This window comes from Lates calcarifer, linkage group LG8, assembly GCF_001640805.2.
Source record: "Lates calcarifer isolate ASB-BC8 linkage group LG8, TLL_Latcal_v3, whole genome shotgun sequence".
NCBI classification, from domain to species: domain Eukaryota; kingdom Metazoa; phylum Chordata; class Actinopteri; family Centropomidae; genus Lates; species Lates calcarifer.
Window position 1 is genome coordinate 3344650 of NC_066840.1, and position 16797 is coordinate 3361446.

Sequence of the window (16797 nt, forward strand, 5' to 3'; positions counted from 1 at the left end):
AGGTTTTAAATATGCAAAATGTAGAGGAGAACCTCACTGTATCATTCACAATTGTTGACCAATTGTGTCGATGATACAGTGAGATAAGAGTCTAATTTTGTACATATTTTGAATTGATAATCATGTTACTTACAAACTTGTTGATAATCAAGTTTATTACAGGTCAGACTGAATTTAGCATAAACACAATTTGCCAAGTGGCAATACCTAGGTAAGCCTCTTAGTTAAAGTCACAAAGAGGGATATAGGGATTTTTTTGGACTTTGATATCTCCCAGTTGTTGTGTAGAAAGCAAATATTTGAATGGTGTTGCGGCAAATACATGCATGTCAGTTGTCTAAAACGACAAAAATCTATAATTTATCTGTTTAATTGCTGTGTTCACAGTTGAAAAGCAGTCTGCTGACATTAATTTGTTTGATTATGAATCCACAGATTTAAACTGGTTTATTATTTACTAGGAGTTTCATGTTCAAAATATCAGGACTTTAGGGATTAGTCCAAATCTAACTTAATAATCTATCTATGACAAAATAGGCTGCAGGAGTTTTTTTTTACTTGAAATGGAGATGATTTGTAATTACTGTAAAAACGCAATTTTGTGTTTACAATTCATGGTGAGTTAGGGATGACTCTCAAAACTGAAAGCGTATTTACTTATAATGTCTGACAGTAATTGAAGCCACTGTCTGAAAGAAAAATCAATCGTCAGAGAAATAAGGTTATGATCCTTTATCTGCTTATATGTTTGATTACAATCCGTAGCTGTCCTGTTGTGCGGTGTTTTTCCCAGTACATACACAGCTACGTCCAAACATCAACCTCCGTCCACTCGGACTGTCTCAATTAATAAAACAGGCGCACCCTCTGTGGTTAACACCGGCGTTGATTGGCTGACACTCTTACACGTTCAGAGAGATTGGCAGTCAGCTGGAGCTCGAGGAAAATAACTGCTTGTTTTTATCTGTCGGGGATTTCGGACCGGACATATTTTTGCCGTTGTGTCTCTAACACTTTTTAAATCGCCATTGCAAAGCCTCCGATGCGTTCTTTGACATAGAGGGAAAGCGACAATGTAGTGTTGTCACTGTACAGCTTTTTTAACGATTGGTAAGCTAACGTTAGCTGTTGAATTGGTTACTTAGCAAACAAGCTAGTTTGCTAGCTGTCTAATTGCAGTTAGCTTAACACTTAGCCAACGCATACTGCACTTCGACAGTATTTACTGGCTCTTACTTTTTGTCTTGCTTCCTTCACACTTTAAAGCAGATAGTTTAACAGTAACTTGGCTCCCTAGTTAGCCTCCTGCTAGTCCAGTTGGTTAGCAACAGTTACTAAGCTACCCTTTGTCTCCAAGGTGACGGTGGTTGTTGCTCCATCCATACCATCTGCCTGCTTCCTGGGCGACTGTCAGCTCCTGTCGCCCATTCCAAGGCAAACCCGGTGCCCTGTTGTGTTGTCTGGAGTACCGTGTTGTGGATGACTAAGCTGACGGGGCTCCGTGCCTGTGGCCGCCGGGTGGGCCGATGCTAAGAGCGTGGAAAACATAGCGGTGTGGGTCGGTGAGGAGATGTCAAAGCGGGGATGCCTCTTCTTGGAGACAGTGTTGTAGTCGAGGGTATACACGAGTGTACACAGTATACTTGCCGCTGCGACTTGGCATATAGACCAGCGGGGCAACTTTTCAGCCTAACTAACAGTGACACATATATAGATGGTGGGGTCGCAGCATGCCCACCCCCTCAACTACCACTACACCACAGGCTAGAGGGAGTAGCAGCACCGAGGGAGAAGAGGGGCCCATGTCTGCCACCTCCACCTCCTCTGTCGGCTCCTCTTTCCGGTTCGTCCCGGCTTTCTGCCTGGGCGTGGTGGCGGCAGTAGTGTTTCAGCTGGCCTGGGGAGGCCTGACCCTCACCTCTTTCTTCTTGAAGCTGTTCATCTATGTGTCATTCGCCCTGCTGTGTTTCCTGGCTGGTAGCTTTGTTCTTCTAGTCAGGAAGAGTCCTCTCAAAGTCAGCTGCTTTGACAGACACACAAGGCAGTCAGCTGCACAACTGAAGTTCTTCAACAAGCTTATGGTAAGATACTGGTATTTCTTAGTTCAAACACATTACTCACAGACAGCACATCACTTACAGTGTCTACCAGCTCTGCATGATATCACATCACTGTTACATTACTAATCATGTCATCAGGAAGCATTCTCCAGTACTACAGATATTCGCTGATAGGCAGAAAAATTGTCAAACATTAGAAGATCCAAATTACAAACAGTATTGAACATACACATTCAAGTTGAATATCTTTTGTTTTTTTGAATCCCTAAATGTCCTCCTTTGCTCCTTTCAGCTACTTCATCCCTTTCACCTTCAATTATTTCCATCCCCCTCCCCATCTTTCTCCCCTATTTCATCTTCTCTCCCTGCCCCCGGATCCTCGCTGTGTTGTTCTATAATAGATGAGACAGACTCATACTGCTGGATTTAGACACACTTTAATACACATGCACAAACATGTATACACACACACACACACATTTATGGTCATTTATTCTTCAAGAAAAGTGACTGTGCCTTTGAAACTGGCTGGTGGTTTGCAGTTGCCTTTCAGAGGCTGCTGCACTGATGACTTATTGATGTTGACAGCGGAGGAATATTGTCACGGGCATTCGTCTGGTCGACATGTTGTATGAACTATGACAAATTTGGGCTGCCTTGTTTGTCAGGATTTTAGGCTCATTAGACACACAGCTTTCATCCTTCTCTTCCTTCACTTCCTTTTGTTGCACAGTATGTCCTGATTTCATGCTGCCCTCCCCATTTGTGATTAAAGTTCAGGAGAAGTGATCTGATGCTCTTGTTGTTTTTCAGGCTCGTTTTTTGGTGCCAGCTCAGGAATCAAGCCAGAGCAGGAGGGTGGTAGTGTCACACAATGTGGACAAAGCTCTTAAGGAAGGTAATGGATCACCTTAGTGTTTTATGACCACCTTATGTCCACGTTAATCCAAAGACATGTGGGAACTCTGTATGTGTCAGACATTTAAGTCATTGTATAAATGTCTGCTGTGTACATTGAAGCAAACATTGAAACATCAAAACAGTAGAAGAACATCCATTCTTCACTGAGGATTCTTCAAGATTCCTAAATTGGATCACATGACAGTCAGACACAGATCAGCTGAGTTTCAAATGTGACATTTTTTTAAAGCTTTACATTTACTGTTCACACTTTCATCCAAGGACATTTTCAAATCTATATGACAAAATCACTTAAGATTTGTCTGAGCTTGCTTCTTTTCTGCTATCTAGCACACAATCCTTTTTGCCATTTAATATGTGTCTCTGAAGTATGAATAGAAAAATTGTATAATATTTAATGCCCTTAAAAACTGCTTAATGTATTTTGTCCTGAAATAATAATTATAATATTACAAAGTGTTGATGGACTGCAAAACCAAATATGCTGCTGGTAGCATACAGACTTTTGCTCTCAGCTATCCTTGTTGCATTTGCATGCAGTCATGACATTGGTCAACAAGTTACAATATCGAAAACATCATGTAAAGTTCAGTCTATAGCACTTTAAAAATTCTTCTATTCTAATTCTAATTATGGACATTACGATATGGCACACCCCCACTTCTTTTTCCTAAAATCCCACAATGCAATGCTTGCCTTTGCCATGGTAATAAATGTGTAAATTACAGTTATGCAACACCATATTTGACAGTTGTGATGCAAAAGTGATGACAGTTAGGTGTCCAAAATCTCAGTTTACTCAAGTGGAGCAAGAGGACCATGTTTATTTCATATTCCTTACAAGTCTGTATCAATTTCACTGTCAGTGAGTGCTTAAGATGTTTGGTTTGTATCAATATAACATCCTTCAATTTCAAACTCGAGTCTGAAATGTCTCTGAGGCTATTGGAAAAATGTTCTACTTCTGTTTTTGAGAAAACTGCTGACTGATGGAGCTCTGTCTCCGTCAGTCACCGTGACCCGTCACTGATCCCTCCCACTCATAGTGGATTACAGCAGTCGTATGCCCTGGTCATAAATTGCACGTAGACACAAACATAGACATACACAGACATGCACACACACACACCCACACACACGCGTGCAGTCAGTAGAACAGTGTGTGCGGCTGCCAACTAACAGATGGCTCCAGGATTTACGCAGAGGGTGTGTAGTTGCACATGCTCCCGTGTGTGTTTTGAGAGGGTCCTTTGGTTGTAGTGTGATATGAGTTTATGATGACATTATTAGGTTCACAGCCAAGCCCTGCTGTGCCAATTATTTTGATGATTAGTGTTTCTGTATCAGCTTTGTGGATTTAAGATCAAGCACTCAAGCACGTTCATTGCATTAGATTCCCATGGGCCCTATCATTGTTCAGCTTATCTTTACTGTTGTTAAGACTAGCACTTGTTAAAAAGTATTGTTATTACACCCTTTTCCTGCTGTACCAATGACTTGCAAAATAAGATTCTTACAGTTGGTTTACAAAGTAAAAGAAAATGACTCTAATTTAATTTTTGTTGTTTTTTGTAATATTTTAAATTATTTGGACTGACTTACTGAAAATTATATGGATAGTGATCTTCTAGTGTAAAATTTGCACATAATCTACTATCAGAGCACTTGGCTTTCCAACTATCCTCTCACCTATCTATGATACTTCATCACCACTGATCCTTTTCAGAGTCACAGTAGCTGGAAGCTACACACTAGATAGATTGGCAGTTTATCACAGGACTAACTCATACAGACAGATAAACACATTGATACCTACAGGTGATAGAGTAACCCTTTCACCTAGCCTGCATGTTTTTGGACTGTGGGAGGAGGGATAAAACCCAAGCAGGCAAATATAGAATGTGCAGAATAATATCCTATGGTAAACAGAAAAAGGGTGCAGATATTCCTGCTAGTGCTGACTGTTGTTTAAATTGTATGTGAGGAAAGAAGGTACATCTGCCACATGGTGTTCTTGCAACATACAGAATGACAATGTACATACAGTAATCACAGTAAACAGATGACAGTCAGATTTGAAAGAAACCAGATCAGATTTATCAGATCAGATCATTACAACTCCGTAGACTTGCTGTCCACTCCCTGGCTATCTCTCTGTATTTCTTAAGATCCCTTGAACTGCATACAATTGGAAGGCTGAAAAACCTTTCCTTTAGTTAACAGATCAGACAAGATTGATTAGATTCACATCTTTTGTGGCATTTCACTCTAGTCAAGATTCAAAGAGGGAAAGTACTGAATTTTCTCCTTCAAAGCAAATCTGAATTAGTAACATCAGTAGAATTAGTAACATCGGTATGCAGTTATTATAGTGTTAGTGTGAATTCCCAGTGCTATTTAGAATACTTGCTTATGATTTTCTAGTAGCACTAGTAGTAGTAGTTTTACAGTAACATCTAACCAGCAATGTTGCCCCTTTTAACATGAAGTGGCATACCAATGTCCACTTATCACACATTGCATGTCTGTGAGTTATGAGCAGTTCATTCAAATACTTAAAGAGATAAAGCTGAATTTTGAAAACTGAAATAAACACTTTCACGTAGGATAATTTTCTCACACTGGTAATCTTGTGAAAGGATCCCAGCCCTCAGGTTGGAAACCACTAACCTACAGTATGTATTCAATTCTGTGTAAACAGAAACCTAGCAGCGTTGCCTTACAGCAAGAGAGCCTTTGATAACAATTCAGCTGAGTTTGCACGTGTTCTGCATGAGTTGTGTATGTATTCCTGTGGGTTTTGTGCAGGTGCTCTCATTTCCTCCCACAGTCTGATGAAATTCTGGTCAGGTCAGTTGGTGACTCAACATTGCCTGTAGGTCTTAGTGTGAGAGTGGTTGTTTGTCTGTCTATCTGTTTGAGTGTCTGTATCTGTCAGCCCTGTGATGTGTTTACAACCCATCCAGGTATACTTTGCCTCTCACCCAATGAATGCTGGGTTGAACTCCAGCCCCTCAGGGTGGGAGACAGCCACGGGAAATGGATGGAAATGAAGTGGAAATAGAAAATATTTGGATGGATGAAGTTTCCTCCACTTTTGAAATGTTGCAGCAGTGTTCACCAGGGTTTTGGGGAATTGAAATTGGGGTGGGTAGTTCAGGGGGCCTGGGAGATTGAAGCATCCACAATAAAACAGAGTTGGGACAGCTCCTCTTGTTTAGAGAGCTTGAAATTTCCAAATGCATTTGGTAAAAGAGGATTGCCTTTGACCAGCAACCCATATAGATGCAGAAAATTATGGATGGTCTTTTTTTGCAAAGAGACAGTAAAATTACACTGATTGTATCTTTAAACATGTTAAAAGTGTACTTTCTCTGTCTTCAAAATATAATATAAAGAACTGTTCAGCTTTATAAAATCTAATTGTTTCTTTCTCTGCTGCAGCTGTCTGTCTCTTTACACTGTCTACACAGGAGGCATAATGTGAGCAGCATTTTAGTACAGCAGCTGCAGTTACTTTGGTGCTCTGTTTCTATCTACATAGGAGGCGTTCAGGCACAGTATTGAGTTGAAGTTCACCCACGCTCAGAGAGATACATAACTGAAAACCAGGGCTGAAATGCTGTTTAGACATGCCATTAGTATGCACTTTTTGATCTCTTTCTCTCCGTGTCTCCCCCCAGTGTTTGACTATGCCTACAGAGACTACATCCTGTCCTGGTACATTCCTTTGAGTCGTGATGAGGGCCAGTTGTACGCCATGCTGTCAGAGGACTGGTGGCAGATGATTGGACAGTTGAGATCAAGGCTTGCTGATATAGACCTTGTCAATGTGGTGTGTTACGACAGCATCCGAATCCTGCACACACACTTCACTGACCTCAAGACTGCATCTGCAAGGTATACAAACACACTCACGCATATTTGTAATTAGTTAAATCTGCAGGTACGTATTCATTGCCCAGAAATCATAAAAAGAAAACCAGTAAAATAATGTGTTCTTAGTCTTACAATGTTGGTGCACATAAGGTTTGACTATTACTTTTGGATACAGCTTCCTTTCCTAGAGGAAGATGAGTGTCCATAGCCAGCTCTGTATTTTTAATTTTTAAATGGGGCGAAATTATAGCAGTCCAGCACAGCGTAAATAACATTAGAATCCTCCACACTCACTTCCTTCGCCTCTAGGCAGCATCTGCCAGGTACACATACACACACAAGACACAAATATTGTAAAAGCAGACAGACAAAGTGATGATTCACACATCATCTGGTTTCATTATCTTGGCAAGTCAGGCAAGACTTATGATTTGATCACACTACAGAGATGTCTGGCCTCCCCCCTTTTCAATAGTTTAGGAACAATGTAGCAGCAGTATATCTTGTTCCGTTAGGTTTTAGAATCAAAGACTGAGATGTGACACTATAGTTGAACTATGAATAACAATAGCTGTGTTATTTATGTGAATGAAGTTGCAAATTATAATGTTATCTCACATCTAGCTCTGCCAGAATGATATTTCAAAATCGCTGTCTCCTTCTTTTGTGTGTTTGTGTTCAGACCAGAGGAGTGTGCTCGGCCGTTTCCTCTCCATCCCTGTTTGGTGAGTCCAGACTCAGAGCTGGCCTTCCTCCGCTGTGTAGCCAGAATCCTGCTGCTATGTCTGCTGCCACAAAAGGATGCCAAGTCACATACACTACGCTGCTGCCTCACAGAAGTCATCACTACTAAAGGTATTTTGACTGTGTGTGCACATCAGAACTATATATGACACTGGGTTGTGCCTGTATTTGGGTCAGACATTGTTTTTTTCCATCATTAAAGTCATTAGAACATAAGGAGATACAATACCGCAGTACTTTGCTTTCATGGCACCAGCTACTAGCCAGTGGTGTTCTGTCTTAGGGATTATTGGCACTACAAGTATTGTTGTCACAGAGTGTCAGCTGTATCTCTGCTTCAAGTCATTTAATGTTAAGTATTTAAAACACTTACACAGTGCAGACATGATAATGTGATTTACTTGCCTCTCTCCCTGGCCTTTACTGCTGTAAGTAACTGCTTTATACCACACAGACCTTTTACCACTGCTGTAAGTGGGAAGATAAAGAAACGGACAGAGGCTGTTGCAAATCGACATTTTGCTTTGACAGCAGGAAAAGCACAGGTGTAATTCATCACAATAATAATGGTTGTATTCAATTTAGGTTTTCTAGTTATAGAATCCTCATGTTGTGTGTACTTTTGTGGTTAGTTGGGTTAGTGTAGCTTGTGAGGGCTGTCGTCACTCTTTAATTGCTGAGAGTGGTGGATGTCAAAGTTGACATCATCATAATGCTCTCCAGGTATTTGTGATAAACATATATGTCTTTTGTAACAACCAAGGCCATGACCAATGTTGTCATTACAACAAAATAAACCTCTGTTTCTAGATAAGAATACATTTTTTACAGTACATCTGTAAACACAGTACCTCTTTAATCTTTATGTCTGTGTGCTCCAGTGTTGAAGCCTTTGGTAGAAGTCCTCAGCGATCCAGACTCCATAAACAGGATGTTGTTGTCTCAACTGGAGCAGAGGGAGCAGCAGGCTGAGCAGCAGAAGAAAGCCTACACCTACGCTGCCTCCTATGAAGACTTCATCAAACTGATATCAACTTCTACTGATGTCAATTTCCTCAAACAACTCAGGCATGACTCTGACAGCACACACACCCACATACTGTACACACCTGTGCTGCCCTATTAAACTGAGATTGGCCTGTACATATATACACTTCTTCAGATGAACTATACTGTGTATATATAGACCAATATGTTAACCAGACAGCGATAACCGGTAGTCTATTTGCTGCTGTGGGGTTACCATGGGAACAGACAGTGTCTCTGCAGCAAAATCCTAGATCTAAATGTGGAGTAGACATGATACAGCTATATTGTCTTGTAAGTTTGAGAAATATTGACTCAGTTACTGACACATTCTATCAATTCTGAAAACATAGACTCATTTTTTTTACTGTGTGTATGATACATTACCACTGAGTTGGGTTTCACAGTATTTATATTTTGTTTACTTCAGTAGTATTCTGTTTATTAATCCAAGACAGCACACTTTCATTTCATTTTCATCAACTGATCACAATAGCTGATGTATTTTTTTTCTGTCTCTGTGTTGTAGGTATCAGATAGTGGTGGAGATTATTCATGCCACCACCATCAGCAGCCTGCCTCAGCTCAAGAAGCAGAAAGGTACAGAAACACTACCTTGCACTTTATGATTAAAAATATAGTGAAACTGGCTTTCACTGGCCAGTGTACCTGGCTAAAAGTACATATGTCTGACACAAGGTTAGCAATATCTTGCAACTTTATCTTGGTGGTTCAGTGGCTCCACACCTCAAACTTTTGACCACCACTTCCCTCTTTCACAGAGCGAAAAGGTAAAGAGTCAGCAGCCATGAAGGCTGACCTGCTGAGGGCCAGAGATATGAAGCGATATATCAATCAGCTGACAGTTGCCAAGAAACAATGTGAGAAACGGATCCGTTTACTCGGTGGACCAAACTATGAAAACAGTGAGGAAGGAGGGGCTGATGATAGCGATGAGCCTCAAAGTCAGAAGGTAAGGCTCTTATAATGTAGAATGTGATATATGTGTGTGGTCTCTGGTTGGAAAATATTGGAAAAGAGTTGTGTCAAGATGCCAAATGATTGAAAATTCATTTTTTTAGAATATTCTTTCCAGCATTGAAAGTTTTGAGGAACTGATGTACACTTCATGTTAACCATGTACCATTTTTCTGATGCCTTCTTTATAATGAATGACCATTGGTAATTTAAATTTGATGGCTTGGATAAAAGCATGTGCCATGTAGTTTATTTTTTGTCTTTTTCTCTCTCTCCCTACATTCAGATTCTCCAGTTTGATGACATCTTGTGTAATCCAGGTTACAGGGAGCATTTCAGAGTTTACATGGAGAGAGTTGATAAAAGAGCTCTAATTAGCTTCTGGGAGCTGGTGGAAATGCTGAAAACTGCCAACAAGGTGACCTGTACACACATTCTGGAGGGTTTAGTCCAACACTGTCACTAGTATATGGCATTAGAGTAAAAGTAATATAGTAATAAGACACCTGCTGCAGAGGTAGTGTGCTGTACCTGTGCTGAGCCTGTTGTTTTCACACTGTGTTGGTGTAAGGTATTGGTACTGGTTTTCCTTGAACATTGTGTCAGCAGATGTCATTCCCACTTGCAATACTGCCAGTAAAATGCTAGGTGGATATTTCTGTGCTGTGACATTAGCAGTGTAGTACAGCACATTAATGCAATGGGAGAAGGTACATGAGTGGTAATTGTTTGTTGATGTGTGTTGGACAGAATGAAGTGCCCCAGATTGTTGGGGAAATCTACCAGAAGTTCTTTGTGGAAAGCAGAGAGATTCCAGTGGAAAAGTTTCTTCTCAAGGAGATCCAGCAGAGTCTGGTGGGGAACAGAGGAACACAGGTCTTTGTTAGACTACAAGAACAGGTAACTGCTGTTTTTGTTATTAACTAATTGTAACTATCTCTACCTATAGTGGGTGACAGCAAGTTTCTTCCTTAGTAATGTCAAAAGAACCCATGGGAAAACAGATGCTAAACTCAGAAAAGTGATGTGGAGCTTTCCATCTTAACAGTGCTGGATTATATAATTGTATACAACTGTATACTTATGTTTATTGTGTCGTGATGTTCTACAATACTAATACAGCATCCCTGGCACTCTCCTACATTCTCTAGGTTGCTGAGACGATGAGAGAGCGTTACTACCCTTCCTTCCTGGTTTCTGACCTCTACGATAGGCTGATCAGAAAAGACAAACAGCACAGCCAATCACAGTGTAGCACAGAGGAAAAGGATGAAGGGGTCAGAAATGCACTGACTGTACATTTGTTTGAATACTCAGATTTTTGTATATGTCTACAATGACATGTCTTTTTTTGTCTTGATAAATATTTCTGCATCCCTCTATATGTAGTGCCAGGGTCTGGATGGAGGAGAAGAAGTCTGTGATGAAGGCAGTAAAGGAATCAATGAGCAGGCCAGCTATGCTGCTACTAAACTCCGCCAACTCTACGACAAACTTGAGTACAAGCGACAGGCCCTGGGCTCTATCCAGAATGCACCAAAACCAGACAAAAAGGTAGGATTCCCTCTAAAAGTTCACAGCAGGGAGCAACACACACAAACACAATATCATAATAAGTGAATGTATACATCCCTCAACTAGCATGATGCCTCAACTTGATTTTGACTCTGTGGTTGAAGTGAAATGTGACAAAAACAGTTACAGCACGACTGATTTAACAGCCTGTTTACCTGCTTTTATACATCTGTATACTTTGAGTTCTCAGCATGTTTTGGACTGAAAACGACCTTATATTGTAATTCATCTTCATTTAACTATGACTTGAATGCTGGGTATAATGTATCCTGTGTGTGTTTGTAGATTGTGAGCAAACTAAAGGAAGAGATTGGAGCCATGGAGAGAGAGCACAGTGAACTGCAGCAACATATCATCCGCACAGACTGGTGGTGTGAAAATCTGGGGCACTGGAAGGCTATTATTACTACTGCTGAGGTAGCTGTAAATTCATTCATCATATAAAAACAGTAGATGGCTCATTATGCTAATTCTATAGAAAAAAGCTGACCATAACAAGCACAGAAGTCTTCTGATGACCCTTCATTTCCACTTGGGATCAACATCTTTGAGGGGGATCAGACTGTTTTCAGACAGAGCACAGATACATTAAAACATTTAAGATGCAGAAGTTTAAAGTGATGCAGTTGACCTTATTAACATAAAATCATCCACACTGAACAACTATACAAACAAAATGTATTCTTTTATATGGATAAAATTGTGATGCACAGGAAAATCAGACAGAGTCATGCACATGAGATAATAAACTAGTGTGCTGCAGACTGGTTGGTGATTGCTGATAAGTGTAAATTCACTACCACCTTATGTTAGACACTTAGACACCTGTGTGTTTAACTGTGTGTGTGGTGTGGTGTGTATTGCAGGCTACAGAGGAAGGTGGTGAGACTGTAGCCTGTTACAGTGTGTGTGTTAGCCTGGAGCCTGGAGAGGAGACGGCCAACAGTCGCTGGAGTGTTCAGAGGAAACTCACTGAATTCCAGATGCTGCACCGCAAACTCACTGAGGTAACACAACACCAGACCTGCACATGTATGGACATGTTTTCTTTCTAAACATCAGTAATCAGTTATCACCATACTTACACATATGCTGTTGAGAAACAACTAACTGTTGTGTTGCTGTTATGATGCTTCAACCCTCCTCCACATTAGGGCAAACTGTGTCACTGCGGCATAAGGAGGAAGAAACTCCCTGTACAGCACTGCAGTAGAAAGACTGCTCACAGTCTCTATTGATTTGATAATGGATTAACTGCACATTACACACCATACAAAGAGGACATTGGCATCCGTTTGAAGCATTTCCAGTCCCCCACTGTGATTAAATGATTTCAATGCATCACCATAAACTGGTTTACATTAAATCTGATGGCAGTGAGATCTGGAGAGTTGCAAATGTATTGTACATTGTGTATACATATTTCTTTATGCAAAATAATAAAGTTGAAAAACATTTTTGCAGTAATGTGGTATGCCTGTCATTATTGTAAAATGACACGTTTAACTCTCTGTCTGTCTTTCTTAGTGTTTTCCATCATTGAAGAAACTCCAGTTACCATCGCTAAGTAAACTTCCCTTCAAATCCATTGACCAGAAGTTCCTAGACAAGAGCAAAACTCAGCTCAATGCCTTTCTCCAGGTAAACAAGCACATCATACATACTGCAAAGCTACGTTACACTTGACTCATATACCACTAAACTGACAGAGGGTTACTTTGGTGCATTTAAGTCCCCTTTTCACTGTTGCAAGTAAACCCTTGCATTCTCAACACAGTTTTCAACATGTTAAGGTGTTACAGCTGCCTCAGTAAGATTTCTTTAGAATCAAATGGTAATTTCTGTTAATTTTAGTTAATTAATTGGACTATTCCACAATCTCTCTACATAACCCATGGTAACTGCACTGTTAGCGTAGAAGACTGAAGAACATCACTGTGTTGTGTTCAGCTCTGTGCTCATACTGCCTCCCTCTGGTTTAAATATTGCTGATGATGACTTCAGCTGTGTGTGTGTCTTTGTAGCGTCTGCTGTCAGATGAGCGATTGTGCCAGTCAGAGGCTCTCTATGCGTTCCTCAGCCCATCCCCAGAGCATCTCAAGGTAACCAGTTTCTTATACTGGACAGGGCCACTGATATATTATTCTCATAATGTCAGACATACAAATATATATAATTTAAATAAATTACTAAAATTTAAGAATCATCTTCCTTCCTCCTCAGAGCTCAGCAGAGATGTAATTTGTTATCATGTTGTAATTATGTAGAATTTTTATGCCTGATTTGCCCTCTTTATTACAGTGCAGACTGTATTGATAAGCTTTGTTTGTTCATTGAGGTCAGTTTTAGAAGTTGAGGTTTTAAATTTTCCTTCGAGTAGACTGAAAGGTTTAAAATACCTTTAAAGCAACAGTTAAGGGAAATTGTGGTATATAGACACAATCCATCTATTCATTTTCTGTTGAGCTGCTTTAAACTCATGATGATGCATTAAAATTTGAATATTTGTTCCCCACCAGACTCTACCCCCTGTATTCTGTGGTATTAGACAAACAGATGCAACTTTCTGAATGGAGTTTTTATCATCACTCATGAAAATTTTTGAAATTTTGAAGCTGTGAATAAAAATAATGGTAATAAGTCACACCATATAATCCATTGATAATGTCCTATTGTGTAGGTATATTGATGATTATAGATCTACAGTAGTGATACAGTATTTCAGATTGCACAGTTTATATAGTATGATAGAATAGTGATGATAATCTTGTTCAATGTTTATAGGTGATGTCAATCCAGAAGAAATCATCTTTCTCTCTGGCCTCCTTCCTGGAGAGGCTACCTGGAGACTTCTTCTCACATACTGAGGTACATACTTATGTGTAACTGCTGAAGCAGCACTACAAAGGACACTCATAACACTCTAATCTAACTCTAGTCTCACGTCCTCATTTGGATTTTGTGTGCTGTGTGTATTTGCTGTCCATAGGAGGAGGCTGATGATGACAGTGATTTGTCAGACTATGGTGATGAAGGAGATGGGAGGAGAGACGCACTGGCTGAACCCTGCTTCATGCTAATAGGAGAGATCTTTGAACTCAGAGGAAGTGAGTTGTACACTGTTCCCATCACAGCTGCAATATACATTTTTATTTATAATATACAAATAAAAAAGTATAATATGAAAGAGAGAGCCCTACAGTATATAAAGAAACTGGTTAACAGTTATCCTGAATTCTAACTGGATTGGATTTATCTGTCTGTCCGCTCAGTGTTTAAGTGGGTGAGGAAGACTCTAATTGCACTAGTCCAGGTGACATTTGGACGAACTATCAACAAGTAAGTGCTAACAGGTTACACTTTAATTAACTGTCACTTTTTCAAAACAACACACAACTAAACATCATTTGTCTGAATGTATTTGAACGCAGCCTACATAGTGTAATCATAAAATATGTTGCAGTCATTCACTGTGCCTCTGCTAGCTAATTTTGGTCTTGTACTTCACTACATTTTTCTCTGAGATCAGCTATGAGGTTAACATCTTCTGTACTTTTTTTCAGACAGATCCGGGACACAGTAAACTGGATCTTCTGTGAACAGATGTTGGTGTGTTACATCAGTGTGTTCAGGGATACCTTCTGGCCCAACGGGAAGTTGGCACCACATGTCAAGGCCCGAACTGACGCCGAACGCAGTGAAACCAAGGAGAGGGCTCAACAGAAACTACTTGACAATATCCCAGGTATGAACGTGTAATAATTCAGGCTTGTGTTTTATGATGATCATAAACATCAAACAGTTGTTTAACACTTCAAAGCATGAAATTTAAGTATTCTGACCTCTTTAATTTCTATGATCTTTTCTATCAGATGCACTAGCAAATCTAGTTGGCCAGCAGAATGCCCGCTATGGAATCATTAAGATCTTCAATGCCCTGCAGGAGGCTAATGCCAACAAACATCTCCTCTATGTAAGAACAATACATATTAACAGATATCACAGAATTCATTACACAATATGTAACTGCAGCTGAAAATTTAAAATGATTTTCTCTACTGTCTCTGTTAGGTACTGATGGAAATGTTACTCAAGGAACTGTGTTCTGAACTCAGCGCAGAAGTGGACAACATCTGAACACACACACACTTAACACACTCAGTTTGGATGAAACTAAGGCTCTGCTGGTTCATCTGTTAGGCCTTTCTGTAGCTGACCAATCATCAAACTGCCAAGCTAGACAGGGAGATGGCCTTTTGGTGAAACCTCAGACAGAAGAGCAGCTGTTTAGAGCTGAGACACATGCTGATTCTGTTGGTAGAACTTTCGCTGTGAAATGATGAAAAGCTGGGCTGACACCAGACTGAAAGGGGCTGATGTTTGACTTTGTTGTGGTGCAGGTCTAAATCTGTCTGTCTGAAGAGGGAGAAGCCAAATGGAGTCTGACTTCTTCCTGTTTAGACACTAGTCTAACCAGACTGATCACATACCCGAAATCCCACACTCACACAAGAACAAATAGTATTTTTGACATCATGTGACCCACGTCTGCAGTTGTTTTTTATTTCAGTAGCACTGAAACCTCAGATCTGTACCACAACAAATGAAATATGTTGTTCCTGTGTAAATCATGACGGTCTATAAATTACAAGGCAGAGTAACTATTTATAAAAGTAAACAAGATGATTGTTTGGTCATCAGTTTCTCAAGCTGATAATCTATAGACCTTGATTAAATGCAGCAAACTGAGATGGTTGAAGTTCAGATTTTCTGTTGCCCTGTGAAGGAAGCCGGTGTGTGTCATTGCCCACGGACCTCTGAACATTCCTCCTACACACAACCTGAGCAACAACACTTGTGTTTTGTGATTCTTGTTAAGGCTTATAATTGTGCAATATAATGTCATGTAAAAGTCATTGTGATGATTTTATTTATGATTATTATTGATAGATTTTATTTTTACCAAAAATTGTTTAGAGAACGTTTATATAAGCAATAAATTGCAAACAAAAAGTTGATGTGGCATTTTCTTTTCTGGTCAAAGACTAAAATATCTATAAATATTATAAATATAATACTATTGAAACAGATTATTCCTGAAGCAGAAAACAGCAACACTGAACAGCTTAAGATCAAATCAGGATGGATTTGAATTGAAAATGCATTTATTATATTTGACTGCAATCTGATCATAATGTCTGGAAATAGACAAATTCTCGTAATGTTGCATTACAGTATCAGAGTTTAGATATCAAGATAAAGAAATGAACACACATCTTTAAAAAAAAAAAAAAAAAAAAAAAAACTGCATGCTGATAGAGCCGGTGACTAAATGGATTAAAAGGGCTAATCCATGACCCAGTTTTTACACTGCATCTGAAGGTGGTTGGGGCTTCATTTTCCTTCCTTCAAATACCATTAAGGTGTGACTGCAAAGGTTTTCTCCTGTAAACAATGTTTTTCCAAGAACATGAATGCAACATGTGTTCCTTGAAGGGTGGGTTGAGTCTAAAGAGGGAGGGGCGTGGGCAACACCTCATTACCTCTCGGTGCAACAAGCTGTGCAATGCTATCTAACTGCGATATGTCAAGTTACAGAGAGTATCAGGCATCG

The 16797-nt window shown here is 39.8% G+C and overlaps 1 protein-coding gene across 2 annotated transcripts; it reads left to right on the top strand.

The window, feature by feature from the left end:
• The first annotated feature begins 894 nt into the window (after positions 1–894).
• On the top strand, positions 895–16201 carry snx25 (sorting nexin 25). 2 transcript variants are annotated; one of them, XM_018670218.2, is made up of 22 exons: positions 895–1110; positions 1358–2081; positions 2874–2958; positions 6665–6881; positions 7543–7715; positions 8486–8672; positions 9160–9230; positions 9413–9603; positions 9895–10026; positions 10359–10508; positions 10760–10885; positions 10998–11162; positions 11469–11600; positions 12050–12190; positions 12711–12824; positions 13208–13285; positions 13968–14051; positions 14173–14290; positions 14456–14522; positions 14747–14928; positions 15056–15156; positions 15255–16201. In XM_018670218.2, the coding sequence occupies exons 2-22, from the start codon at positions 1731–1733 to the stop codon at positions 15318–15320; spliced, it is 2931 nt and encodes a 976-aa protein (XP_018525734.1). In that variant the 5' UTR covers positions 895–1110; positions 1358–1730; the 3' UTR covers positions 15321–16201. The 2 variants fall into 2 exon arrangements, with proteins under 2 accessions (XP_018525734.1, XP_018525743.1); XM_018670227.2 differs by having other exon boundaries at positions 895–2081.
• Positions 16202–16797: the final 596 nt, after the last annotated feature.